General features: G+C 50.1%; 2 protein-coding genes across 9 annotated transcripts; both read left to right on the forward strand.

The window, feature by feature from the left end:
* The first annotated feature begins 34 nt into the window (after positions 1 to 34).
* Positions 35 to 13,607, forward strand: FOXM1 (forkhead box M1). 6 transcript variants are annotated; one of them, XM_032874865.1, is made up of 9 exons: positions 35 to 294; positions 2,531 to 3,103; positions 3,659 to 3,804; positions 6,036 to 6,227; positions 6,995 to 7,123; positions 7,802 to 7,846; positions 8,489 to 8,561; positions 8,749 to 8,924; positions 11,597 to 13,607. In XM_032874865.1, exons 2-9 carry the CDS (start codon positions 2,578 to 2,580, stop codon positions 12,617 to 12,619), a joined length of 2,310 nt encoding a protein of 769 aa, XP_032730756.1. In that variant the 5' UTR covers positions 35 to 294; positions 2,531 to 2,577; the 3' UTR covers positions 12,620 to 13,607. The 6 variants fall into 6 exon arrangements, with proteins under 6 accessions (XP_032730756.1, XP_032730757.1, XP_032730759.1 ...); XM_032874866.1 differs by having other exon boundaries at positions 8,492 to 8,561; XM_032874867.1 differs by having other exon boundaries at positions 36 to 294; positions 2,531 to 3,079.
* Positions 13,608 to 14,279: 672 nt separating this feature from the next.
* On the forward strand, positions 14,280 to 20,393 carry TEX52 (testis expressed 52). 3 transcript variants are annotated; one of them, XM_032874369.1, is made up of 4 exons: positions 14,280 to 14,366; positions 14,502 to 14,625; positions 15,454 to 16,004; positions 20,065 to 20,393. In XM_032874369.1, exons 3-4 carry the CDS (start codon positions 15,454 to 15,456, stop codon positions 20,363 to 20,365), a joined length of 852 nt encoding a protein of 283 aa, XP_032730260.1. In that variant the 5' UTR covers positions 14,280 to 14,366; positions 14,502 to 14,625; the 3' UTR covers positions 20,366 to 20,393. The 3 variants fall into 3 exon arrangements, with proteins under 3 accessions (XP_032730260.1, XP_032730259.1, XP_032730261.1); XM_032874368.1 differs by lacking the exon at positions 14,502 to 14,625 and having other exon boundaries at positions 14,289 to 14,366; XM_032874370.1 differs by lacking the exon at positions 14,280 to 14,366 and having other exon boundaries at positions 14,458 to 14,625.
* The last annotated feature ends 6,811 nt before the right edge of the window (positions 20,394 to 27,204 follow it).

The following is a 27,204-nucleotide window of genomic DNA, read 5'->3' on the forward strand; positions in this document are numbered from 1 at the left end:
GCCGCCGATTGGCGACGCTCCGTCACGTGACCGCAACGCTCCGCCGGCGCCAATTTCAAACAGCGGAACAAACTGAAAGCTCCGGTGCCCGACCCCACCCCCGGCCCCCTGGCCCGGGACCCCTCCCCTCCCGGGATCCCCCGGGATTCCCCACCCCTCCCACACCGCCGGGGACCCGGCCGGCCTGGCGCGAGTCCCTGTCCGGGCCCCTGGCTCGGCCCCCAGGTTGGAGGAGCCGGGAGCCCGCCCTCGGAGCCACAGCTCAGCAGCAGCGGCGGCGGCTGCAGACGGGAGGTGAGCAGAGCGGGGGGGGCGGGGGTTGCGGAGGAATGGAGTCGGAGCTAGGGCCGGGGCAGAGGCAGGGAGCCCGGGCTCGGGCGCCGAGGTCAGGGGGTCTAGCGGCAGGGCGCGGGACTGGAGTGGAGGTTTGGGGCCCCACGGGAAGGAGGGCTGGGAGAGGGAGCAAACTTTTTCTGCCTCCAACCTCCTGGCCTTGTCCTCTCTTCTTCCTCACACCACCTCTTGGCCTTCCCTGGAAGTTTGACCTCTGCGCCCTGCCCACAACCTCGGGGCTGCTGCTGGGGTGGCCTACTTTTCTAGGCCGTCGGTGGCTGGCGTGAAGATTGAGCTTATTCTGCATTAAGGCAAAGACAAAACTGTCCACACCCTCCGCTCCTCCCAAGCGCTCTCACCACTGAGCAGCACAGCCTCCACCCCATCCTTTTCCAGGGCCCTTCTCCCGGTTCCTGAGAACCTGCAAGGTTTCCCTGGTCAGGATGGGCAGTGGGTGTCAGAGGAGTCACTCTGGAAGTCCCCTAGCTTAAAGAGTTGGCCATGATAGGAAGAGACTGGTCAGAGAGTTGAAAGCAAAATTAAGCCTTAGACCCGGAAGATACCTTTTGGGGATGGGGAAGGAATAATAGTATTTCCTCATTGGTGGGCGAGGGAGGAAGGGAGGGAGGGAGGCAGGCCCAAAGAGACAGGAGGTAGAAATAAAACTGAGATTTGAAAGTAGAGGAAACCTAGTTATAAAGGAAAGGGAGGGGGCGAGTGGAGAGAGCCTGTGAACTCTAAGCAGGTGGCAAATGTCATTGGGCTGTGACAGACATTTTTAGGGAGATAGTGGATTTCCTAACACAGACAGCCCATTTTTCTGTCAAAGTGCCTTTAAAGAGGATTACATGATTTTACATGATGGCGGAGTATTCCGTGTATCTATTAAAATCAACAAACACAAAAAAATTTTTTTAAGATTTTATTTATTTGAGAGAGAGAGCACGAGAGCGGGGTGAGGAGAGAGGGAGAGAGAGAGAGAGAGAGAGGGAGAAGCAGACTCCCCGCTGAGCAGGGAGCCCAACATGGGGCTCAATCCCAGGACCCCGGGATCATGACCTGAGCTGAAGGCAGATGCTTAAGTGACTGAGCCACCCAGGCGCCCAATAAACACATTATTTTTATTTTTTTATTTTTATTATTATTATTATTATTTTTTTTTTTTTTTGACAGACAGAGATCACAAGTAGGCAGAGAGGCATGTAGAGAGAGAGAGGGAAGCAGGCTCCCTGCCAAGCAGAGAGCCCGATGCGGGGCTCGATCTTAGGACCCTGGGATCATGACCTGAGCTGAAGGCAGAGGCTTTAACCCACTGAGCCACCCAGGCGCCCCAACACATTTTTTTAAAAGATGAAACTATTTTCCTTAACATGACAAAGCCAACTTAGCATATTGATGACAGCACATTGTTGGCCGAGAGATAAGGAATGTAGTCTTGGTTCTGGAAGAGAAATCAAGCAATCGAGTGACATGCTTCGAAAGTTAAAATATGAATAAGCACATGCAAGTATTAAAATGTCGCTAAAGAAATATTTTGCAAATTGTGAAAGAAAAGTGTACTCTTGCTTTTACCAGCAAGGATAATAGCCTGTGAGATGAATAGCGCTATGGGCCTTGAATAGAGCAGTTTATTTTCTTTTGAGGTCTTGTGAAGTGGGAGATGATGGCAAGGGAACAGTAGTGCAATCTGCTTTCTCCTCTGATCCTAGGACACTTATCCTTTTATTTATAGACTGAGATGATATAAAAATATACAGGCTTTATCAATCCTAAAATACATTATGGGATCAGAGTTTGGTCCTCAAATTGCCAAATGTCCTCCTATTCCAGCATCCCTGTCCCTAGAGTCACTGAAAGTGATCTGTACTATAATAAGCAATCATAGAAATTTCCACATTTGTGTAACTGTCCCATTCATTTCTGTAGTCAAACATTCTTAAGCTTCGGGAAGACCTTTGCTCATTTTGACCTACGTTCAACCCTGCTTTCCCCTTTTGAAATGCTTCAGTTTTAGCTTTCTTTTGTTGTAGAACTCATCTCCTTATTGTCTGAGGTCTTTACAGAGGCCCAGGGATCATTAACCTGGGCCCGTGGGCTCATGCTTTTGGTCATGGAAAGAGGAACGCCTCTCTCTAGCAGTACCTCCTTTCTCAGCGTAACAGATTTCTGACATCCTGCTGTTCCTTGTACTTTCCAGGGCCCGTGCTTGTGATTCTCAATGGAGAGTGAAAACACAGATTCATAATGAAAACCAGCCCCCGTCGGCCACTGATTCTCAAAAGACGGAGGCTGCCCCTTCCTGTTCAAAATGCCCCAGGTGAAACATCAGGAGAGGAACCTAAGAGGCCCCCTGCCCAACAAGAGCCTGGTCAAGCACAGGCCTCCAAGGAGGCGGCAGAGTCCAACTCCTGCAAGTTTCCAGCTGGGATCAAGATCATCAACCACCCAACCATGCCCAACACCCAAGTGGTGGCCGTCCCGAACAATGCCAATATCCAGAGCATCATCACAGCATTGACCGCCAAAGGAAAAGAGAGTGGCAGCAGTGGGCCCAACAAATTCATCCTCATCAGCTGTGGGGGAGCCCCCACTCACCCTCCAGGACCCCAGCCTCAAGCCCAAACCAGCAATGATCCCAAGAGGACAGGAGTGGTCACCGAGACCCTGGGACCAAAGCCTGCAGCTAGGGATGTGAATCTTCCTAGACCACCTGGAGCCCTTCCAGGGCAGAGATGGGAGAGCTGTGGTATGTGGTCTGCAAGGCAAAGGGGTGAGGAGCCCAGCCTTTCCTCTCTGGTAGAAAGGACTGCAGTCCATCACATTGGTACTTAACAGACGGGCACCTAGCCTGAACCAGGGGAAAGTCTTGTCTTTCTTCATCCCAAATCTTTGACCCAGATCCTTTGGGCACCGTCGAAAGTGCCCAAATTATAATTTAGCATTTCTCTTATTTTTCCTTATATTAGGAAAGGATTTGTTTCTTCTAGCTGTTCTCTTTCCCGTTGACCATAAGGAAATAGGAATCTTTCTCCATTTTAATAAAGGAGAAAACGGAAGCATGAGGAGGAAAAGTGACTTTGTTTGCACCAATACTAACTTTGATACAGTTGCCTTGACTGATCTCTCAGGCTCAGTGTGGCTCCTGAGTTTCTCCTGAGATCTGTAATGGGGCAGAGTACCTGAGGACCACAGTAGATACAGCACGTGTTCCCTGTCCCTATGGGTAGAGGTCTTGGAGAGATGCTCCCTACCCACCAATTTTGATGGGCCTGCCAGGCACTGGGATCAGGCAGCTAAGTGGCATCTTGGGTTGTTTACTCTCTAGCTGGCGGCGAGGCGGCAGGCTGCGTTCTCGACAACAGCTTGACCAACATCCAGTGGCTTGGAAAGATGAGTTCCGACGGGCTGGGTTCCAGCAGCATCAAGCGAGAGATGGAGGAAAAGGAGAATCATCACCTAGAACAGAATCAGGTAAAGGTGACTTCTCACTAGGGAAGTGGGGGACAGGGCAGGGCACTTCTAAAAGGGGAAATGGATCAAGTGACCTGTGGAGCAGAATTTCCAAGCTCTGCTATTAGCCCTTTGCTGAGCGCTATTCTGCATAACATTTGAGCTACCTTTGCGCCTGGCTTTTTTTTGGCCCCATTTGTGACATTTCCTTGAGGGCGGCTGTTCCTGGCTCACTGTGTATTCCATGAGGACTAAGTTTAGTACTCTGCCCTTAGCAGGTATTGCGCAGATACTCGGGAAATGATGAAGTTGAAATCTTTCCTTAGTTGGGAAAGATTGAGCTTTAAAGAGGCAGCCCAACAGTATGAAAGGAATAGAGGATTTTTTTTTTAATGTATTTTTTTTTAAGATTTTTATTTATTTATTTGGCAGACAGAGATCACAAGTAGGCAGAGAGGCAGGCAGAGAGAGAGAGGAAGAGAAGCAGGCCTCCTGCTGAGCAGAGAACCCGATGTGGGGCTCGATCCCAGGACCCTGGGATCACGACCTGAGCCAAAAGCAGTGGCTTTTACCCACTGAGTCACCCAGGCGCCCCAGGAATAGAGGATTTTTAACAAGATAGTCCTATGAGGGACGCCTGGATGGCTAAGTCAAGCGTCTGCCTTCGGCTCAGGTCATGACCTCAGGGTCCTGGGATCGAGCCCTGCATCGGGCTCCCTGCTCCAAGGGAAACCTGCTTCTCCCTCTTCCACTCCCCCTGCTTGTGTTCCCTGCCTCACTGTGTCTATGTCAAAAAAATAATAATCTTTTAAAAAAAATAATTTTATTAGAAGATACATTAATAGCAAATAAAGTTGTTAAGTATGAATTTTAAATAGTCTGGCAAGCAGATTCAATTTGACCCAACTATGCGGCCTGGGGTTGTTTTTTACTATATTGCTGCATACGCCCTTAAATCCATCATTCTGCAGCCTTTAAAAGTGACAATTTACATGAATGTGTGCATAAGTAAAACTTAAAACTTGTGCACTTTCTGAAGTTAGAGCTCAGGTTTTAAATTCTTTATTTTTTTAAAAATATTTATTTATTTATTTATTTGATGGAGAGAGAAATCACAAGTAGGCATAGAGGCAGGCAGAGGGGGGCAGTGGGTAATAGGCTACCTGCTGAGCGGAGAGCCTGATGTGGGGCTCGGTCCCAGGACCCTGAGATCATGACCTGAGCCAAAGGCAGAGGCTTAACCCACTGAGCCACCCAGGCACCCCTATTTTTTTTTAAAAGATTTATTCATCTATTTATTCCAGAGAGAGTGAGAGATTGGGTGAGCGGAGGGGTGGGGGTGGGGCAGAGGAAGAGAGATAATCTCAAACCAGCTCTAAGCTGAGGGCCAAGCCCAACCCAGAACTCGATCCCATGACCCTGAGATCATGACCTGAGCTGAAACCAAGAGTCAGAGGCTCAACTGACCAGGCCGCCCAGGCAGCCCAGAGCTCAGTTTTTTCAACTGTGACCGATCACCTCTTTGCCTAAGGCTTAGCCAAATGTATGCTTTGCAGACATTTGTCCGTCCTATATTCCTGAAAATATCTCATACAAACCCCAAAAAGACGTGGGTTTATTCACATCCCATCGGTAGTAGAAAACAGATGAAGATGTTGGTCTCTTGACTCTCAGGTCTGAAAAATGAGCGTGATTTTAGGATAAAATCAATGCTTGAAGAATCCTGATGTACGGGCACCTGGGTGGCTCAGTCATTAGGTGTCTGCCTTTGACTCGGTCATGATCCTGGGGTCCTGGGATCGAGCCCCGCGTCGAGCTCCCTGCCCGGTTGGAAGCCTGCTTCTCTCCCACTCCCCCTGCTTGTGTTCCCTCTCTCACTGTTTCTCTCTATCAAATAAATAAATAAATCTTAAAAAAAAAAAAAAATCCTGATGTACACCCAAACTTTCCTGAGAGGTTTCCACTAGCAGACTGGACCTCCCCTTATTATGGGACAACATATTCAACAAAATGAACAATAACACAGAAGTGGCTCCACATTGTCCAGGGACTGGACTAGATCATCGCTACACTTCCTGATCCTAAAATTTTATTCTATGGAATAGTTGTCTCAGATGAGTAGGTTTCTAGCAGAATTCCGTCAGTTAAAAGGTTTCTCTAGGGGTGTTCTTTGAGGGGGCCCCGGGGAGGTCTTATGAACTCTTCCATGTCATTTCTTTTTCTCCTTGCCTTTGGCGTCTGGTAACCCGCAGGTCGAGGAGCCCCCGGGAGCATCAGCATCCTGGCAGGACTCTGTGTCTGAGCGGCCGCCATACTCTTACATGGCCATGATACAGTTCGCCATCAATAGCACCGAGAGGAAGCGCATGACCTTGAAGGACATCTATACTTGGATCGAGGACCACTTCCCCTATTTCAAGCACATTGCCAAGCCAGGCTGGAAGGTACATAACCCGTAGCGACGACCGCCGAGGTCCCTCTGGCCTGGCAGTTTGTCTACACAGATATGCAGCCTTGTGTCCGGTGCTCTGAGGAACAGTTCGATGCCGAGAGAGCTGGAACTGTAAACAAGTGTATGTTTCTAAGATGTGACTTGAACGGCAGCTGGAGTGACTAAGTAGCTTTATGAAAGACCTTAATGAAAAAAAAAATGCTGTCCATGACCCAACATTCACCTCCTCTAATGTCACATGTCCTCTCCAGGAGGCAGAGATTTTCTCTTCATTGTACCTGTGGGGACACTGAGGTCCCTTGGAGTCGCTGTCACTCATACTAACTGACAGGGCCATAGTGTTGGGCTTCTGACAGACACACAGCTCCAAGCAAGGGTTTTCTTTTGTTTTGTTTTGTTTCCTCCATGGTAGAACTCTTCACACTCTTACCTCAATGAAATTTCCTGGTTTTTTAGTTTCTTCACTCGCCTGTCTTGCCACTGATTGCTTCGCAGCCTCGGTCCTCTTTCCTAGCTGCTGATACCCATCCGGGTCTTTTCTTTTACCACCAGCCATTGGATTGATGGCTTGATGGCCCGGGTTGGCAGCTCCTCGGTGTGGAACAGCAGGGAGAGAGCTCCACTAGGCAAGACCGTGAGGACAAGGACACTGCTGGCTGTAGTGGGGGAGGCCTGAGGCTGATGTCCCCTCGGGCACATCAAAGGGAACGACTCTGAAGCTAAAGTAGCTGACTAGTAGTTGTCTTTCTGTCCTTGCAGAACTCCATCCGCCACAACCTTTCTCTCCACGACATGTTTGTTCGGGAGACATCTGCCAATGGCAAGGTCTCCTTCTGGACTATCCACCCCAGTGCCAATCGCTACTTGACATTGGACCAGGTGTTTAAGGTGAGTATCCTGGTTCCCTCTAAATAGGGCCTGAATTGGTTGTCCTAGTATCCATCTCAAAAGGAAACAAGTTGTCCTTGTGATGCCCTTACCTGGCCAGGGCAGACTTAGAAGCCAGACAGCCCAGAGACGAACTACATAAAACTAGCCAAATTAAATACGGTTGACATACACCAAATGACACACTTTTAGGCTATACCAGGTCTTGGGGAGGGCTGCTCTGATCCAAAGAGATGACTTCCCCCGGCTTTAGTGTTTCCCTAACTGCTTTGTGGGTAAGAATTGCCCAGATTGCTTGTTAAAATAGAGCATCCCAGGCCCTGATCGTGGGGCTTCTGACTCAATGGGTCTGGGATGGGACCAGCTATATGCATTTTTATCAAGCCTCTCAGGTGATTCCTACAGAGAAAGTCTAGAAACCTTGCATTGAAAGAGCCCTTCTTCAGCCTGGAGACCAGAAACCAGCTACCAGAACATCTTTTCAGAAGTGATTGTTTGGGGATTTCAGAGTCCCCACAAGGCAGCTTGCAAGCTATCCCTGTTCCCCTGGGCTGGCACATTGTTCCCTGGGACCCTCAGCATCCAACAGGACTAGCTGTTTTTCCCAACCTTGGCAGACTGACCACGCTGGTGGTAACTTCATCTCATTTCTCTCCCACAATGCCTGACCGCCACCAGCCACTGGACCCAGGGTCTCCACAATCGCCTGAGCACTTGGAATCAGTAAGATTCTTCTTCTCCCGGCTCGGGGCTTGGCCTTGTTTTCCTTTCACCGCGCAGCATGGCTTTAGTGGACAGGGGAAGGGAGCCTATGTGGCTTGTGTGACTGCCAGCCCTAAACACAGAGCACGCTGAGCTCCTGGGAGTAAGGAAATTGACGACCGCCACCTCATCCCCCCGTTCCTCCCAGCTCGTGCCCACTTCTCCTCCCCCCCCCGCAATGGGCACAGTGAAGGTCATGGAGCAGAGCACGGTGTGGCAAGAGGACGTGCCACAGGCTTCGTGCAAGACGGCAACCTCAAGTGCATGGTGTAGGCCTGGCAAGCAGCAGTTTTCCCTCTTCCTTTCCTACCTGGCTTTTCTCTACCACTAGTAGAGCTCCATGCTTTAGCATCCCCTGGGGGTGGCGAGGACACATGGATGAGGTGGTAGGACCGTCCTGCCATGGTAGGTCTGTGTGCCATCCACCTGTTCCCACTAACCAGGCTCTGGAGACAGTGCTCATTTGCATCCACCCCAGACTGGCCTTTACTTTCTGGGCTGTCGGTTAGCTCAGTGCACCGTACTGGAGCAGCTGGCGGGTTCTCCTGCCCTCTCCCCCTGCCTCATTAACCCAGGTTTTTTTCTCTCCCTCTCTGCCACAAGCAGCAGCAGAAACGACCCAATCCTGAACTCCGACGGAACGTGACCATCAAAACTGAACTCCCACTGGGCGCACGTTAGTATGGGACAGTGGGCATCAGGCTAGTCCTTGCTCTGGGGGCGTATTTTAAAGACAACCAGGCTGCGGGAGTCTGTGGCCAAGCTCGAAGGGCGCTGAGCCCAGAGAAGGAGAGAGAGCTCCTGGGATTGAGAAGGGCTGTATTCCTGGACCCCTGCTCCTGATCTCTCCCGTGTCCTCCTAGGGCGGAAGATGAAGCCACTGCTCCCACGGGTCAGCTCATACCTGGTACCCATCCAGTTCCCAGTGAACCAGTCACTGGTGCTGCAGCCCTCGGTCAAGGTGCCACTGCCCCTGGCAGCTTCCCTCATGAGCTCGGAGCTTGCCCGCCACAGCAAGCGAGTCCGTATCGCCCCCAAGGTGAGTGGCTTCCCTTTTGCTCTGAGGAGACACTCCAGTCCATTAAAAGTGTTGAACCTATAGTTTGCAAGCACTCTGCTAAGTGTTCCCGGAGAAGCTTATAAATCTAGTTGGGTAGACAAGGCGTTTCCCTTTGTATGACAAAGGAGAATTCAAGAGCATTGTAAGAGCTAAAGAAGAACTTGGATTACGGTGTAAGCGATGTCAGAAGCCCATGGACACTTGATGAGTTTATTAGAACTACCTTTGGGTAAGCAAACAGGTGTAGCAACAGCATTCTGATGGGGAGTGCCGTGGAGGCAGGAGATGCCAGTTTATACATAGTAACGGTAGAGCAATTGGGTCAGTCTAGCTCTAGAGGTTCTCAGTCTCCATACTGTTGACATTCAGGGCTAGATAATTCTTTGTTGGGGATGGACAGGTAAGGTCCTACCCACTGAGGGATCTTTTAGCAGTATCCCTTGTCTCTTCCCACTACATGCCAGGAGCCTCCCCTAGTGTGACAATTAAAACATGTCCAGACATTGACACATGTCCCCTAGAGGATGAGAGGGTGGGGTTAGCACCCCTTGGTTGAGCATCAGAGATCTATTTTGGGGAGAAAGTGAGGAGGGTTAAGTGAAGACCATCTCGTGATGAGCTACCAAGTCTGGACTCTGGAGAGAAGGGTTTGTGAGCGAAAGCCGACTGATAACAAAGCAGAGAAAAGGGCCCCCTTGCCTCCTTCACTGAGATAGAAAGAGCATGGGCTCTGGAGTTTAGAGAGACTTGGGTTTGCTTTATTTTTTTTTAATTGAAAAAATATTTTTTTAAATATACATAAAATTATACATACCACCATATGTAATTTTACCTAAATGTATCCATGTGACTATAGCCCATATACTGTTTTTGTTTTATTTACAGTCTTTTTTTTCCCCTTTTCTTCTTTCTGCCTCCCCTCCCCAACCTTCACTCATATCCCCCTGCTGCCTGTGATACCCGCTGCTGACTTCATAGTGTGCTTGCTTTTGTCATATGTCCTTGCTCTTCGCGTACTATAGGTACACACACAGCCATAATCACTTTATATATGCACATACGACACCCAGAACATTCAAAATGGGATCACGCTACACTTTCCTGCCACAGGAAGAGTCTTCCAAGTTACTTGACATTGGCTCTAATTCATTGATTCTTTTTTTTTTTTTTTAATTTATTTATTTGACAGACAGAGATTACAAGTAGGCAGAGAGGCAGGCAGAGAGAGAGGAGGAAGCACGCTCTCTGCAGAGCAGAGAGCCCGATACGGGGCTCGATCCCAGGACCCTGGGATCATGACCTGAGCTGAAGGCAGAGGCTTTAACCCACTGAGCCACCCAGGCGCCCCTAATTCATTGATTCTTAATGGTGACATAATAATCCACCGTGTGCCTAGGCCATAAATGTTCCAGCATTCCACTTTTTTTTTTTTTAAGATTTTATTTATTTATTTATTTGACAGACAGAGATCACAAGTAGGTAGAGAGGCAGGCAGAGAGAAAGGAGGAAGCAGGCCCCCTGCCGAGCAGAGAGCCCAATGTGGGGCTCGATCCCAGGAACCTGGGATCATGACCCGAGCCGAAGGCAGCGGCTTTAACCCACTGAGCCACCCAGGAGCCCCCAGCATTCCACTTTTATGGGTACATTTTGTTTCTGGCTTTTTTGCCCTATGAACAATACAGCAATAAATGTCTTTGCAGGTACCTTTCTTACAAGTGCTTTTATTTCTGTGGGCTAGAAAACCAAGAGATTGCTCAGGGGAAAGGTGTTTTCCATTTTATTAAATCTTACTAGATACAGTTTCCAAAAAAATATATGACAATTTACATTTCTACCAGCAATATGTGACAAGATCCGTATCTTTGCCGGCAATTGGTATTAATGGTCTTTTACATATTTGCCCATTTGCTATGTGTAAATGATATCTCCTTGTTTCATTTTATCTCTCCTTTGCTTATCAGTAAGTGCCAGTACCTTCTCGTTATGTTGGGTCACTTAGAATGGTTCACCACGAGATTGTCATGTTGAGGCATGGCCCATCTTTTTAGGGGATTTTGTTAATAATGTGTGAAAGTTCTTTGTTATTAAAATATTAACCTCTGTCCTTGGTGCTGAAGTTGGTTTTTTTGTTTGTTTGTTTGTTTTTTTTTAACTTTCGTTGTTTATCTCTTGGTTTATGGAATCTCTTGCCACAGTAAAAGATTTTAAGTTTTTATATAGTCAACTATGTCTCTCTTCTCTTTTACAGCTTCTGGGTTTCCAGTCTTGCTTAAGAAGTTCGCCCCCCACCCTCAGATTGTACATGTAGTCTCCTAGATTCTCTTTCAGGATTCGTATGGTTTTAATTTTTCTGTTGAAGTCTTTGTATATGGTATGGAACAGGCATCCAATTTTATGGTCTCTCAGCTGTGTACTAATTGTACCAACGCCATATTTAAACAACATTCTACCTTTGATCCCCCAGAATTGAACTATGCCCTTCATCATATATTCTCAGATTTCATAATTTGTAAGACTTTAAAAAGACAAAAAAGAGGACCAGTACCAGCATGTGGCTTATTTTAGTCATGATCTTGTGTCCCACCTGGTGACTGGGGTGAGTGTCAAGGCCTGGAGAGCTCCCTCTCACCACACCCCTGCTTTCCTTTCAGGTGCTGCTAGCCGAGGAAGGGGTGGCCCCTCTGCCCACCACAGGGCCTGTGCAAGAGGACAAGCTCCTGCTTGGAGAAGGGCTGTCTCCTCTGCTTCCAATTCAGTCCATCAAGGAGGAAGAACCCCAGCCTGGGGAGGAAATGCTGCCCTTGGGGAGACCCATCAAAGTAGAGAGCCCACCCTTGGAGGAGTGGCCCTCACCATACCCGTCTGTCAAAGAGGAATCGTCTCACTCCTGGGAGGGTTCGTCCCACTCTCCCACTCCAAGGCCCAAGAAGTCCTACGGTGGGCTCAAGTCCCCAGCCCGGTGTGTCTCGGAAATGCTCGTGATTAAACGAAGGGAGGGGAGGGAGATGAGCCGGTCTCGAAGGAAACAGCACCTTCTGCCTCCTTGTCTGGACGAGCCCGAGCTGCTCTTCGAGGGCCCTGGGGCTTCCCAGCGAGCCACAGATCTCCCTTTGCCTGCAGAGTCCTCTGAGCCTGCCTCCCAGCTTGGCTACTCCCAGGAGGCGGGAGGACCTTTTAAGACACCCATTAAGGAGATGCTGCCCATCTCCTCCACCCCGAGCAAATCTGTCCTTCCCGTGACCCCTGAATCCTGGAGGCTCACACCCCCAGCCAAAGTAGGGGGGCTAGATTTCAGCCCAGTACAAGCCACCCAGGCTGCCTTTTGCCCCCTGCCTGATTCCCTGGGGCTGACGGATTTTAGCACCACCCCGCTGAAAAGTATCCCTCTCTTTGACTCACCCCGAGAGCTCCTCAATTCGGAGCCCTTTGACCTCACTTCTGACCCCTTCAGCACCTCTTCCCCCTCAGATATGGAAGTCCCCAAGCCAGACTCCCCTGGGCCAGAGGTGACCAGCCTTGTAGCCAACCGTTCTCTGACAGAAGGCCTGGTTCTGGACACAATGAATGACAGCCTCAGCAAGATCCTGCTGGACATCAGCTTTCCTGGCCTGGAGGAAGATCCTCTGGGCCCTGACAGCATCAACTGGGCTCAGTTCCTTCCTGAGCTGCGGTAGAGGCCTGGCCTTACCCTTGCTGCCCAAGCTGTCCACACTTCCAGGAGCTCGTTTGGCTGGGCCATCCAAACCTCATCTGGAGTGAGGATAACAGGCAGGGACCATCCACTCCTCTAGTTCCACTTCGCCTGGTCACACCATGGCCACTCCTGAGCCCTCTGCAAGCAGCGAGGTCCTGGTGACTGGTCACTGTGCCACCAATGCTCCCTCAGAGAATCCAGTTCCTCACTCTTCCTGCTAGGAGCTGAAGGGGGGGAAGAGCAAGAACAAGGGTGAAAAAAAGATTAGGAAACCCCCCAGACTGTTTACACCTGAGCCCAACAGTCTCCCACCTTCCCTGCTCCTTGCAGCATGGCCCTTGTAAATAGTATATATTCTCCAAATTATCCTCTAATTATAAATGTAAGCTTATTTCCTTAGATCATTATCTAGAGACTGCCAGAAGGTGGGTGGGATGACAAGGGATTTCAATTTGCTTCTGTTCCTTGCTTTTAATTCCTAGAGAAGGGAGGACATGCCGTGCACGGTTTCTCCCAGGCCCAGGAGACCTGCCTCAAGGACCCTTTACTGTAGGCACCCAGACAAGCAGATCTGCTTCCTAGGGTCTCTCTTATTGCCCATCCCTCCCACCTTCCCATGTTTCCAAGTCCGCTTTCCTGCAAGAAGAAATCCCGATAAAAAGGTCTCTTGTCATGGGTCAGGAGTTGAATTGGGGGTGGGGGAGTGGGATGCATCTGAAGCAAAGAATGGGTGCCCAGATGTGCTCCCATGACACGTTTCTCTGATAATGTCCCTAATCATGCCAGAGAGACTAGCCATTGCCAAGAACTTGGCCCAAGGCTTGAGAAGACTGAAAGGGCCCTGCCCTGCCTAGCTTCCTTAGCTCACACCTCGGCTTTGCTACGAGCCACCCTAGGCCCCAGCTGACCTCATGCGTGTGAGCCAGCTCAAGAACACTACCATGACTGTCAATAAAATCCAGAGTGGAAGTGTGGTTTCTGTGGTGTGTCGGTGTCTGGTCCCTGAAGCGTAGGGAGGGGTTGGAGGAGACTGTAGGAGACAACGGAAGAGGTAAGGCCCACAGCCAGCACGAAGTACGCGAAGGAGAGCACTGCCTGCCCCACATAGGGCACTCCCTGCCCAGGCACACATCCTTCCTAGCACAGAACCTGGCAGATTTCCCAGCTGGTCCTGTATGGCCAGCCTCTTCAGCACCTCTGAACCTGATGGTTAACTTGGCCCTTTAGCGTTCTCTGTAAGGAAAGGCCTACAGAGGGGCAGGGCCCTCCCCTCCCGGAGCAGTAGGAAAGAATGGGCAGAGATCTAGGTGGCTTAGGACCACTTCTACCCCAATCCAGGGCGTGGAAGCCAGCCTGCCCTGCTTTTCTCTTCCTGCCCTCCTAGACAAGTGCCTCCCCAGAAGCTCCTCTGGTCACCATCTTTTGCTAAAAATGTAGGAATCCTATCCCCCTGCCTGTCTCACCTGAAAGCAGCCAGGGCCCAAGGGACTGATGAGTCCCTCCCACGGGGGTGGAGGGGGTGTGGAGGGGTAAGTCCTCCTCCTGTGTCATCACCCAGGAAGCATCACCATAGCAACCCCAATAGCAAACAATGCTGCTGGGAAAAGTCTTCCTTACAAAGCAGCCCCTCCTGGCAATCGGGCCCCACAAGAGGAATGGCCAGTAGCCCACAAAGACAACCCAGAGGGCAGAGAGATCCACCCCATGTCCAAAAACCTTTCTTGCAGGTAGGACGTGGGGCCCCATCTCCACAGCCTCTCTGTTTACACCCTGCTTGGCTAAGGGCTGTCCCCCTGGGGTGGGCCATACTTTCTTTTGGTCAGTAGATCTGGCCGAGCTCTCCTACCGTCTTCTTCTCTTAGCCCTATGGTATTGTGAACACAGAGCTCAGCCCAGAGAAAAGGAGATGCCTGGTTATCACATCTCCCAGCCCCACCTCCTGGGGTGGTCATGGAGAAATGACAGCGGAGTGGGCCCGAGAGACAGGTGAGTTTTGGGAATCAATAAAGTCCTAGGGTGGAAAGGAGGGAGAGGCATTTTGAGTAGTGCAGGCCGATGGCTCAAGTCCCAGCTCTGCCACTCACCGACCTGGCAACCTTGGGTGAGTTACTTACCCACATTGTGTCTTGCTTCTCGCCTCCTTGAAATGGGACAGTTAACGACACTTGCTCTAGGATCATGAGGGTTAATTGAGTTGTGGATGTGTTTAGCACAGTGGCAGGACACACCTGCTACTGTGTTCATTTCATGGGAGGTGGGACACAGGAAAGGGAAGGAACCAGCCTTCTAGATGTTTTCCATACTTGCCTGTGTCTGGATGAGAAGTGAGGGAAATGCACCCACAACAGACAAGTAACAGGACGAGCCCGGGAGAGAGGAGCCTCTGGGGTGCATTCTCTGGAGAAAGATTTCCCTTCTCTGCGTTGCTTGGTAAGGGGCATTTCCCCCTCACAGTTTCCTCAGGCCTGGTGTATCCTGTTAGGAGCACAAGTCCCTTGCAGGAGCTGGGGAGGTGGGGGAGACGGGCAGCCAGAGTGGAGAGGACAGGTAAGGTAAAGAGTGAAGGGCAGGAAGACAGAAGCTGAGGAGAGAAGGTGGGAGGGAGAGCAGAAGATGAGAAACCCAGAAGATGAGAAACTACAGAGCAGACAGAACTTCTGAGGCAGGGCAGGAATGGAGACAGTTTTTGGCCAGACCACCAGGCTCCTGATGAGAATCCGGGGCCTGAGGAGGTCGGCCTCTTGTTGTCTCTGCGGCCGCTCCTGGGAGAGGGAAGCAGAGTAGTCCCCCAGACTCCCTTTTGTCTCTCCCTAGATGGCCCATGCCAGCGAGCCCCTCCTGCCCCCCCAAACGTGGGCTCAACGTGAGTTCCTCATCCCCAGCAAGTCCTGGGAGTGTCCTGGCTTCACCCAGCAGGCCCAACACCGGCTGGCGCTGAGGCCACCGCCCTGCACAGAAATCAAGTCTGAGGTGCGTCGCCGACTCATCTACCCCTGGAAGGATGCCCCACAGCACACGTGGGGCTTTCACACGTGGCTTGATGTGGGCCGTTTGCCTGCCACCTTTCCCACCAGGCCCGACAGGCCCTATGATAGCAATGTGTGGCGCTGGCTGACGGACTCCAGGGCCCACGGCTGCCCCCCAGCAGAGCCCCCCATCCCCCCACCCACCTGGATGGGCCAGAACAGCTTCCTGACCTTCATCCACTGTACTCCTATCTTCATGGATGAGAACAGGAAGAACCAGGTGATTGTCAGGACAGTACAGGAATTGAGAGAGCTGGAGAAACTCAAGCTGAGGAGTGAAGTCAGGGCACCCCCACTGGACACCAAGGGCAACATCCTGCCCCCAAAGAACTTCAAGAAGTAAGAGGGGCCCCTTCCTGGGCCGGGTGGTGGGGGTTGGCGGTGAGAGTGGCCTCACCCAATCTACTCATGTTCAGGTGACCCTCTCTCTCTCTGGTCCCTGTCTCTGATGTCTACCTCAGTACTCTAGCCCTCCCGCCTTTGGTCATCCATTCTGAATGTAGCTGGAAGGTGTGGAGGCAAGGGAAGGACAGCTAGGGGAGGTCGCTTAGCCATTTCACTAGAATGCACCGAGTACACCTAGGTGCTTAACACCTGCGAGGCCCTGGGGGTACAGACAAATGTCATCCAGTCCTTCCCCCCAGGGAGCTTAGGAAAGGCAGATACCTACCCACAGGCTTGGAAAGTCAGCTGACCACACAAGCCCACGCACGCCACGTGTCCAAAGTGTGACAGAGACAGCGAGCGTTGTAAGAATATCAGTTACTAGTGGAAAGAGTTGAGAGCTGGAGTCAGAGTCTTGGACTGAAGTCCAGACTTGGCAATGTGTTTAGTTTTTCTGGACCCAATTCCATCACTGATAAAATGAGGGCCGTAAACACCACATCTGTCTCGATGGGAGAAGATAAAGTGGGTTAACGGAGCTAAGAAAGCACTACACAAAAAACAAGATGTTATTCCAGAAATGCAGAGGAGGGGAGGGGTCGCTGTGGGCTGGAGTGTCCCCGCAGAAAGGCTTTGTGCAGGTACCAGGAGAAGGCTGGACGGGCAGGAAGCCCTCAGAAAGATACAAAGAAGGGCATGGAAGGTTGACTGGTCTGAGCAGAGACAGGAGTGCGGAAGGAGTTAATGGAGTGCCCGGCAGCTCTCCCCACCTGCTCACCGTGGGAACTGGGAACTCATAGCACGATTATCTCCTGTACAGAGTCCCCAAGGGGATAAGGCAGGAAAGGGGGCAGGGAATAAGGATAGAGTATCTCAAATTCCAACCCCAAGGGCATTAGCAGAAGCAGTGAGGGGTTGGAGGGGAGGCTGTGGAGATTTTTAATCCTTTCAAAAGATGTCAACCATTTTGGCTTCTGTCCACAGCCCTTGCGGGACGGACCGTTGATTGCTAGTATGTGCTAACTAACACTAGGGCATACAAAGGTGCTGAGACTTAGATCACTCCCCCCAAAACTAACAATAAAAATAAATTTCAGTGAAATGACAGTGCCAGATGTTGTAATCAGTTGAGCTATACTATTTATAACCTCCCACGACCCCGAATCGAAGCTATTACTAACAACCCCATTTTACAGATTGGGCATCTGAAACAGGGAAGTCACTTATCTCACCCAAGTTCATATGGCCAGTAAAGTGGGGGACCTGGGATTCGAACCTAGACAGCTCAGAGGAAGATCTGCATTCCCAACCACTTGCGCTCTTGCCCGACTGGGGAATGGGACATGTTCACCGCTACTTCTGATGTGATATAATGTTCCATAAAGACGGCATAAGAGAAACACAGTTATCCACAAAGAGAGCTCAGTGCAATGCCAGGCATTCAGTGAGTGTGTGGAGGACTTAGAAGCCACCCAGATCTAGGTAGCAATCTACCCAGCTCGATCACAAACTTGCCACACCACCTTGACTTTCTCTGTGCCTCGCTTTCCCCAGTATGTACTGGAGATGTACCTGGTACCTTGCAGGGTTGTTGGAAGATACAAAGGCATGGTGTCTGGCATAGAGAGGGGGCTCAGTAAGTCGTGTCTTTAGTCCATCATCCCCGTAAGAGGAGGATCCTTGTTTCCCTGTGTTTGCTGCTGGAGGCCCAGTCCCTGGAACCAGGAAGGAAGGAGACCCAGACAAGGTTTTGCTGTTCACGGAGGACATGGTCCTTGAGCTGAAACTTGAAGAATGTGTACAAGTTCACCAGGTGGAAACAAGCCAGAATGGTGAGAGCAAGGGCCCATCTCGTCCTGTTGTTCCTTTTGAGTGGTTCCTTTTAAGGGGTTAAAACACATTTTAAAATGTCACTAGAGGGATGCCTGGGTGGCTCAGTTGGCTAAGCTGCTGCGTTCAGTTCAGGTCATGATCCCAGGGTCCTGGGATCGAGTCCCACATTGGGCTCCTTGCTCAGGGGGGAGCTTACTTCTCTTTCTGCCTCTGCCTGCCATTTTGCCTGCTTGTGCTCTCTCTCTCTGACAAATAAATAAATAAAATATTAAAAAAAAATAAAATAAAATGTCACTAGATGCGGGGTGCCTGGCTGGCTGGGTCAGTTAAGGGGCCAATTCTGGGTTTCAGCTCTGTCGTGATCTCAGGGTCCTGGGTCCAAGCCCCGTGTCCAGCCGCATGTCAGGCTCTGTGCTCAGCATGGCATCTGGTTGTGGATTCTCTCTTCCTCTCTCTCTGCCCCTCTCCCTGTTCATGCTTGCTCTCTCTTACTCTCTCTCAAATAAATCTTAAAAAAAAAAAAAAAGTCTCTAGATCAGCAAGAGGGCACATTTTGAGCGTGAGAGACCCAGAAAAGACTTCAGACAGGTCTAAGCTTTAAGACGCCCATGACATTGCTGAGAAATAGAACATTGACACATAAACCCAGTCGTTCTCAATTCTGATAGCACATTACAATCACCTGGGCCTCTTAAAAAGAATTGTTGTGGTTGGAACCCCACCCATGAGATCTTAACTCAGTTGGCCTGGGTGGAGGGGCAGCCTGAGCACAGGGATTTTTAAAAAGCTCCCTAGGAGTAAGTCTAATGTGCAGCCAGGCTGCACATTACACATGTCTGCTGTAAACCAAAGACAGCAAGCATCTGCTGGATGAGCTGCAAAGTATGTTGAAGCACAGGAAATTTGCCACCATTCAACCGTTGCTGTTTATTTTATTTTATTTTTAAAGATTTTATTTATTTGAGAAAGAGAGACAGAGCACTAGTGGGAGCAGGGTGAGGAGAGCAGCAGTCTCCCCGCTGAGCAGGGAGCCTGGTGCAGGACTCAATTCCAGGACCCTGAAATCATGACCTGAGCCTAAGGCAGACCCTTAGGCTCAGTGGGGAGTCTGCTTCTCCATCTCTGCCTGCCGCTCTCCCTGCTTTATGCTCTCTCTCTCTCCCGCTCTGAAAAATAAATTTAAAAGAAGAAGAAGAAGAGGAATAGGAGATTGACCATCTAAACAACATAATTTCACCATCCTAACGCCCAACACTCACACGGTGTGCACGCTCTCTGGTATAAACCAATATCCAATAAGAAAGAGAGACAGAGGGGATTCCCTCCCACCAGCTCACTCCCTAGCTTATGTTAGAGTAACAGAAAAATGTTAGCTAAACATGGCTTTATATCTCAGTCCCAAGATGTGCATGACAAAATACGCTTGCAGGGCATTAAACGCGTTACTTTCTTACGGCACGGACGTGAATGACGACAGTTGGTCAGCCTTTACCACTATCAGAATGTACAGGTTCCCCCTACTTGGGGCACCCGGATGGTTCAATCAGTAATGTCTGACTCTTGGTTTTCACTCAGGTCATGATCTGGGGCTTGTGAGATCCGGCCCCACCCTGGGCTTCACACTGAGCGCGGAGTCTGCTTGGGATCCTCTCCCTCTCTCTGTGACCCTCCCCTCGCTTGCACTCACTCTCACTCTCTCTCTAAAAAAATAAAATAAAATAAAACAGCAGGATCCCAGTGATGATCCTTTCTTATTTTGAAAAATATTAGTTTGGGAACTTGCTTGGTTGGCATTTCATCATTATCATAATTTGAAATAATTCTGATTTTTTAAAAAGCCTACAGAATTTTTCTAAAGTCATCTCTACACCCAACATGAGGCTTGAATTTACAACCCCGAGATCAAGAGTGGGATGCTCTACTGACAGCCAGCCAGGTGCCCCAAGTCTATAGAACTTTTAAGCACAGTTTGGTGTTTAATACGAAGGCTTTTCAAAAAATTTTCTTTTGAGAAGATCACGATGAATTATAAATCGGGAGGGCTTACCTTTGTAGCATTGTGAACATAAGCTTTTATTAAGCTTTGAGAAGAGCATCGTGTTTCCCTTCTTACTCCTCCCACCAACGCCTGCCCCTCTTCTTTGACCTCTCTGTTCTCTGCACACCCCTTTCCCCCTGACAGGTACCGGCACATGTCAGCTGGTGGAAGGTTTGAACCCCGAGGCCTCCAGCTCCTGCCCAACCCACTTCCCAGTGATCTTGCCAGGGGCTGGCCCTGCCCGAACCCTCTGCCTCATTATCAGGAAAAAGCGCTAAAACTGGCCTTGCTGCCCAGTGTGCCCCTGAGCCAGGACCTTGTGAGGAAGTATCAAACCCTGATAGAGAACCGGATTGCCTTGCCCCTCTGTCATCTCTCCAAGGCACCACCTGATAAAACCAGGAAAGAAGCAAGGAAGATGAAGAGAAGGCCCGGACAGATCTAAAGAGCCTCCAGCTGGGCGAGGACCGTGAGGGGCAACAGTGCTCTCTTCCAGCGTACCTTCAGCAAGAAGCCTTTGGGGTGGCTGGAGGACTGGCATAGAGCCTCACCACCGTCCCTCCAACTACAAGCCACCTCTGTCCCCCAGGCTCCTGGAAACTCTACTGAAACCCTAAATTAGTCTCTGTCTTCCTTGGAGGACTCTCTCATAGCGAAAGGGAGGATTGAGTCAGGTAGAGCAGGTACAGCAGAGGGAGATCAAGTTTTTAGGGACAGAATGAGGAGTGGGGAGGAAGAAGTGTGTGTGTGTGTGTGTGTGTGTGTGTGTGTGTGTGCGTGCGCGCGCGCGCGCATGCATGCTTGTTGGGGTGGGGAACGAGGCATAGTAAGCAATGTGGCTAAGAACTTACCTTGACTCCCATAACCCATTTGCAACACAACTGGGATTGTTCAAGGGTACAGGAAGCTTCTGAGGGAAAATAACCTCGATTCCCCACTTCCCTAGATCATAGGATGTCTGAACAAAGACCAGAAGCAGCTCTGCCGGGTTGTGGTTCCCACACGGGGTCTGGGAGCGGAGGTCAGGCCAAGGCTGGTGCTAGAGGATGGAAAAGTTAGGGCTGAGGACGGCTGGCCAGCGCTCTGCGGAGGGATAGGAGTAGAGCAAAGTAGAGATTCAAGGTAAAATGGTGGTCACCTCCGAGCATGATGTAAAGGCCTTGGGCCTGCGTGGCAGGTGACCCCAGCTGCCCCAGCTTTGGTTGTGGGAGGTCAGAGATAAGGGGCCTGAAGTGCAGGCAGGCAAATCCTGTTGGTCAGAAAGGGGCTGCCCCCCGAGCTGGGGTAAAGATTGCATGTGGGTGGCCCAGGAGAAGGGGCAGCAGGGAGGTGGCTGGAAGGGAAGAATTCGTGTGATGCAGGCCTCCGTGTGCTCCTGTCCTACCCCGAGTTGGTGATCTTCTTCACTGTGGCTTCTCCTGGGCTTCTGGCCACTGCCCTCTTGCCCACTTTTCTCCAGCCCCCTAGGTACCTGGGAGCTGAAACCCCACCAGGGGTTCTAGCCCTGGTTTGGCTGCTAACCAGCTATACAACCTTTGGGAAGGGCATCGGTTCTCTCTGCCTTTCAGCTTCCTCATCGGCGCGGTGGGAGCCACTAGGGTAGAAATGGGTGGAATAAAGAAAATAATGTAAGTGAAGTACCCGGGAAGTGTCTGGTTCAGCGTAGGCGCTCCATAAATGAAGCCATCGGCCAGTTGTACAGACGGAGGGCGGGGGAGGTGAGGGGGGTAGGGGGGTATTATTCAGTCACAAAGAGGCAGGAAGGACTGACACGTGCTACAATATGGATGAACCTTGAAAATATGGCATTGAGGGGTGCCTGGGTGGCTCCGTTGGCTAAGCATCTGCCTTCAGCTCAGGTCATGATCCCAGGATCCTTGGATCAAGCCCAGCATTGGGCTCCCTGCTCAGCAGGGAGCCTGTTTCTCCCTCTGCCTCTGTCCCTCCCCACCCCTCCCCACCCTGCTCGCTCCTGCTCTCTCTCACTCTCTCAAATAAAATATTTTTTTCTTTAAATGACGCTGATTTTATTTCTATGAAACATCTAGAAAAGGCGAATCCATAGAGACAGTAGGTGGATTGGTGGTTGCCAGGTGCTGGGGGAGAGGCAAGCGGGGACTGACTGCTCAGTGAGTACAGGGTTTTCTTTTAGGGTGGGGGAAATATTTTCAAACTAGACAGAAGTGATTACATGACATCGTGAATGAACAAAATGCCACTGAACTGTATGCTTTAAAACTGGCAATTGTTTTGTTATGCTCATTTGTTATGCTGTTATTTATTCTCAATTAAAAACAATTACAGGGTCACCTGGGTGGCTCAGTCAGTTAAGTATCTACCTTCGGCTCAGGTCATGATCCCAGGGTTCTCCATGGGAGCCTGAGTCTCCCTCTCTCTCTCCCTGCTTCTTCACCTGCTTGTTTTCTCTCTCTCTCTGCTAAATAAATGTTAAAAAAATAATTACAGTAAATAAGGTGTGATAGAGAGTTTTCAAATTTCCTTCTGGTTCCAAATCTATGGTTCTCTCTCTCTCTTTTTTTTAAAGATTTTATTTATTGGACAGAGAGAGAGCGAGAGAGGGAACACAAGCAGGAGGAGTTGGAGAGGGAGAACAGGCTTCCTGCTGAGCAGGGAGCCCAACAAGGGTCTCAATCCCAGGATCCGGGATCATGGCCATCCCAGGATCCGGGATCATGGCCAGAGCCGAAGGCAGATGCCCAACAGCTGAACCCCTATGGTTCTCTTCAGGAGTCCTCCTCCTTAACACTTCTCCCCAGGATATGTGTAGGGGCTGGGCGGGAACCAGAGCCGAGGTGGAAGGAGACTCACTTGAGTACTCCGGGGGAGTGACAGCTCTGGGAATGTGCCCATCCTTCCCACTGGGGGTTAAGAACCCTGGTGGAAAGCAGGGGGTCCCTTTACCTAGGGTCCTAACAGGTCAGAACTGGGCGGGCCATGAGGACACAAGATGAACCGCGGCAGGGTTTATTTATTTATTTATTTAAAGATTGTATTTATTTGTCAGAGCACAAGCAGGGGGAGCTGCAGGTGGCAAACCAGGACCCATGGAGAAGAGGCTCGCTCGGGGCTACACAGCCAGGCATCCCCGCCCTCCTGGTAGTAGACATGTGGCACTGGACTGGGGGCTTGGGCTCAAGGGCTCGTGTTCCCGTCCTGCTTCTCTTCCATTATTCTATCTCCACAACTGACCTACTGATGCCTGGGTTTTCTCACCTTCACAGTGAGAGGCCCCAGGGAAAGCTGGATGGTTAATATGAAGAATTGGGATGTGGAAGAAAGCAGGCCACTGGGATTGTTCAGAGAGAGTCTCCTCCCCTGCTGGCCTGGAAGCTAACTGGAAGGCAGAAAGATAAGGGGAACTTACACAGACTCTTGCCTTGGGAGATCCAGACCCGTCCAGAGGCTGCTAGCCTCCCATCAGAAGGATTTCCACCCGGCCCACCACCTTTCTGCTCTGCTCTCTGGAGAGCAATCTCCTTCTTGTGGACTACAGCGTCATCAGAGGTCTTCTGGTCCACAGGCCAGTCTGAGATGCAGAAGCAAGACCCCCAAAATTCCTGAGCTACACAGGGCCATGGAGACCTGAGGGACAGCGATGGTATCCAGACCCCCTCCTGGGCCTGGGGACTCTTCCAAGGTGATCCCCAGCTCAGCCTGCTCACACGCAAGAACACCACCTTCCCCCCCAGCCCCCATATACACTAGTGAGTATGGAGTTCTCGAAAGGCCTTGTTGGGGTGGAACGGAGGATTCCTCTCCCCTGGGCCTGCCTTAAAGATCTACTCTCTCACCACAACTTGATGCTCCCTGAGGTGACAAATCAGACTTCCCTTCTTCCCCAGGCTCACTTCCTACCTTCCTTAGGACCCTCTGTCCTTTTCGTTTCTACTTGTCACTGACTCACTTGCTCCAAACCCTTCATCTTCCTGTTTCTCTTCCACCTGCAAGCCCTCTCCTCCATGTACTGTCCACTGAACCACGCACATCTACTTATTCACAATACAAACAGTTGCTTCTTCCAGTTTATCATCATAATCAGTGGTTTCGGTGGCCATTCATAGAGTCCCCCCTCATGGTAATCTCAAGCGACAGTCTCTGCGGGTCTCAGGACAGAACCTTACACAGGCCTCCACGCTGTTGTATCTTGCCCTCGTTCCAGGCCAAAGGTCAAGCTTTCGCCGGGTGGCTCCCCTTTGCCCACCACCATTCTGCCTGGATGTTCACTGAATGCGGACCCAAGCTATCATACATGGTTCCTGGTGAATAGTCCATGACTTCTCTGGAGGTCATGGCCAGGGGAGCTGAGAGCCGGCCCAAAGCCTCGGGGAGGAGAGAGAGGAAAATGGTGGAAAACGGAAGCAGGAAGGAAAGCAGGTAAACACAGGAGGGAGGAGGAGAAGAGCTGAAGCCAGAGGAAAGGCAAGGCAGGATTCTCTGAAGCAACGAGGTTGAGCATGGGTGGAGGCACCGGACAGCCTTTTCAGATTCTCCGAGGGCATTTGCAGGATCCAGATTTTGACACAGAGCCCAGCAGGTGAGAGGAATTGGCAAGTAGGAAAGGGGAACGAGTAGATTGGGGTCTGGAGTGAGCGCTCAGGGCATTAGTTGGAGTCTGCCGTCAAGTTCAGGTGGGGAACTCAATGGTGGTTCTAGGGTCTCATCACTTAGGTAGATGGGTTAATATTGGCATGTCTCCTGCGTCCACGGGCGTCCTGCTGACCCATTAGTTCAACTAATTTTGGGTAAGAAGAGAGAGAAAAGACAGGAAAAAAAAAAAAAGACCCACCTTCAGAAAGCCTAGGAGCTCGTGGGAAGGTGGACAAGTAATTAAAAATAGTGTGAGAAATAATGTCAGAGATAACCAGTCCAGCTGTAGCATGGGAGCAAAGGGGAGAGGCATCTAGGAGTGTGCATGTGTGTGGGCAAACACACGTGTGTGTATTTGCATGTACAGTTCCCAAATAACAGCAAATATTTACTCAGCTCTCATTACGTGCTAGGCAATGTTTTGAGAACCTTCCAAGAATCACACCATTTAAATCTCACAACACTAGGAGATAGGTCCCACCAGAATCTCCACTTTAGAGAGGAGTAAACTGAGGCACAGGGAGCTCTTAACCAGTTTGCAACTCTGCCTCTCATTTAAATTTCACAGAAATTCTACAAATTACATGTCTTCCCAGTTTTCCAGGAGAGGAAGTAGATTCCAAAACTTAAACACGTCACTCAGAATCACCCGCTTAGTTAATGACTGCGTTGGAATACTTGACCAAGCTTTGTCTGAGTTCAAAATACTGTGTTCCGTCTGGTTTCAGAATTTTCTGTGCCTTGGTCTTACCATCCGTAAAATAGGAAAAGATCATCCAAGTGTCAAATAGAAAACGTTGCCATAGTCTGGTAGTTTTTGGAGTAGAGGTAGGGTGATAAATTTCAAAATTGGCACAGACTTCCTGGGACCCTTGCTGGACAGGAGAATTCTGGAAAACAACTTCATTCCTGTGCTCAGCAGATCTGACAGGGCCAGAGGAGAAAGCCCGAAATAGAACTGGCTGCCCTTCACCTTCCACGGGCTCAAGGGAGCTGTTTGTCTAGCTCTGAATAACCCATTCTATGAAGAATATTCTGGGAATTTCCTTATGTGGCAGCGCAATGTCTGGGTGATTCCACCACGCCAAAGGAGCTCTCCTCCCCATCCCTGCCGTCAGAGATCAGAATCGGCATTACTCAGCCTTGAAGAAAAAAGGTTAAAAAGAAGACGTGTATTTAGAGGCACGAAAACTTACCGCAAGGATGGCAGGAATGGTGGGAACCAGTTCATGGCCATCTCCACTGAGGCTTGGACAGGGCTTTTGAATAACAACTACAGGGCTTTAGAGTAGATACAAAGAAGAACTTCCTGAAACAGGCGAGAGCTGCTGACATTGATTAGATCAGGTTCAAGGAAACGAGTTGTGAAATCTATTAAACCAGTGTCATCCAGTAGAAATATAATAGACCCGTGTACGACTTTAAACTTGTTAGTTGCCATATTAAGGAGGTAAAAAGTTGGGGCGCCTGGATGGCTCAGTTGGCTGAACTGACTCTTTGGTTCAGGTTGTGATCTCAGGGTCATGCGATTGAGACCTGCTCGGGGCCCAAGATCGGCTCAGGGTCTTCTGGAAACTCTCTCTCCCCCTCTGCTTCTCCCCACCACCCTGCACTCTCACTCTCTTTCTCTCTCTCAAATAAAGAAATAAAAAATTTTAAAAAATTTTTAAAAATAAGTAAAAAACTGTGAAGTTCGTTTTTTTAAAAAAAGATTTTATTTGTCAGAGAGAGAGAGCACAAGCAGGGGGAGTGGCAGGCAGAGAGAGAGAAGCAGACTCCCCACTGAGCAAGGAGCCTGATGCAGGGCTCGATCCCAGCACCCTGAGATCACGACCTGAGCCGAAGGCAGAGGCTTAACCCACTAAGCCACCCAGACGCCCCCCAAAGACCCATCTTTATGACATATTTTATTTAATACAATAGATCCAAAATATTATCAACTTAAAATAATGTAAACTTTGTACAAAAAATGGAAGTATTTCACATCATTTCTTGTATTGTTTTCAAATCCCGGTATACAGTTTCCATGTACAACAGAGGTCTCTTTAGCCGCATCCCAAGTGGTCAATAGCCATCTGTAGCTGGTGACTGCTTTCCTGACCAGCACAAATCTAGACTCGCTAATGACTGTCGGGTACCTAATGGCAAGTATAAGGTATGGTCTGGTTTCATCTAAAGGCAGAAAGTTCTCTACAAGATCCAGGGCCGGTGAGCATGAAGATCAAGAAAACCTTATGTTCAGAGCCTGTCTCCGCCTTCCTCGTCACTAGAATTACAAAGACCCATAGCCCTCTGGCTGTTCTAGAACTCACACAGCAAGTGTTCTGTGTACTCTTCCAGTAGAGGGAATCCCGACCCTCTCAGGTCTGTCGGACTCAGCGTTTGGTGGCTTGTTAACCCAGGTGGGAGGAGCACTGTGCCAAGGAGAGCCAGGAAGAGGGTTCCATCCTGGAGTAGATGAGGTAACTCCGTTCTCTCTATAGCAGGAGACAATGCAGTTTACCCCAGCAGGTCTTCCTGGTCGAAGTGACTGGTCACCTGAGGAGCCCGGCCAGACAGAGGGGATAGCAGCTCTACCCCATCTGGGTATGTGTGGGGACAAGCACTGGCGTCATCTACCCACCGCTTGACCCCCACGGCTCTCTCTCCTCTCATCCTGCTTTATTTTTCTTCAGC

This window comes from Lontra canadensis, unplaced genomic scaffold, assembly GCF_010015895.1.
Source record: "Lontra canadensis isolate GAN:19392208 unplaced genomic scaffold, GSC_riverotter_1.0 scaffold53, whole genome shotgun sequence".
Classification (NCBI taxonomy): domain Eukaryota; kingdom Metazoa; phylum Chordata; class Mammalia; order Carnivora; family Mustelidae; genus Lontra; species Lontra canadensis.

Excerpts from the sequence above, each read along its gene's own strand:
- FOXM1 (XM_032874865.1), top strand. The coding sequence starts at position 2,578 with ATGAAAACCAGCCCCCGTCGGCCACTGATTCTCAAAAGACGGAGGCTG. Across the intron at positions 7,124-7,801 it reads CATTGGACCAGGTGTTTAAG|CCACTGGACCCAGGGTCTCC; the intron begins GTGAGTATCCTG and ends GACCGCCACCAG. Across the intron at positions 7,847-8,488 it reads CGCCTGAGCACTTGGAATCA|CAGCAGCAGAAACGACCCAA; the intron begins GTAAGATTCTTC and ends CTCTGCCACAAG.
- TEX52 (XM_032874368.1), top strand. The coding sequence starts at position 14,295 with ATGGCCAGTAGCCCACAAAGACAACCCAGAGGGCAGAGAGATCCACCC. Across the intron at positions 14,367-15,453 it reads TCCAAAAACCTTTCTTGCAG|ATGGCCCATGCCAGCGAGCC; the intron begins GTAGGACGTGGG and ends GTCTCTCCCTAG. Across the intron at positions 16,005-20,064 it reads CCCCCAAAGAACTTCAAGAA|GTACCGGCACATGTCAGCTG; the intron begins GTAAGAGGGGCC and ends TCCCCCTGACAG.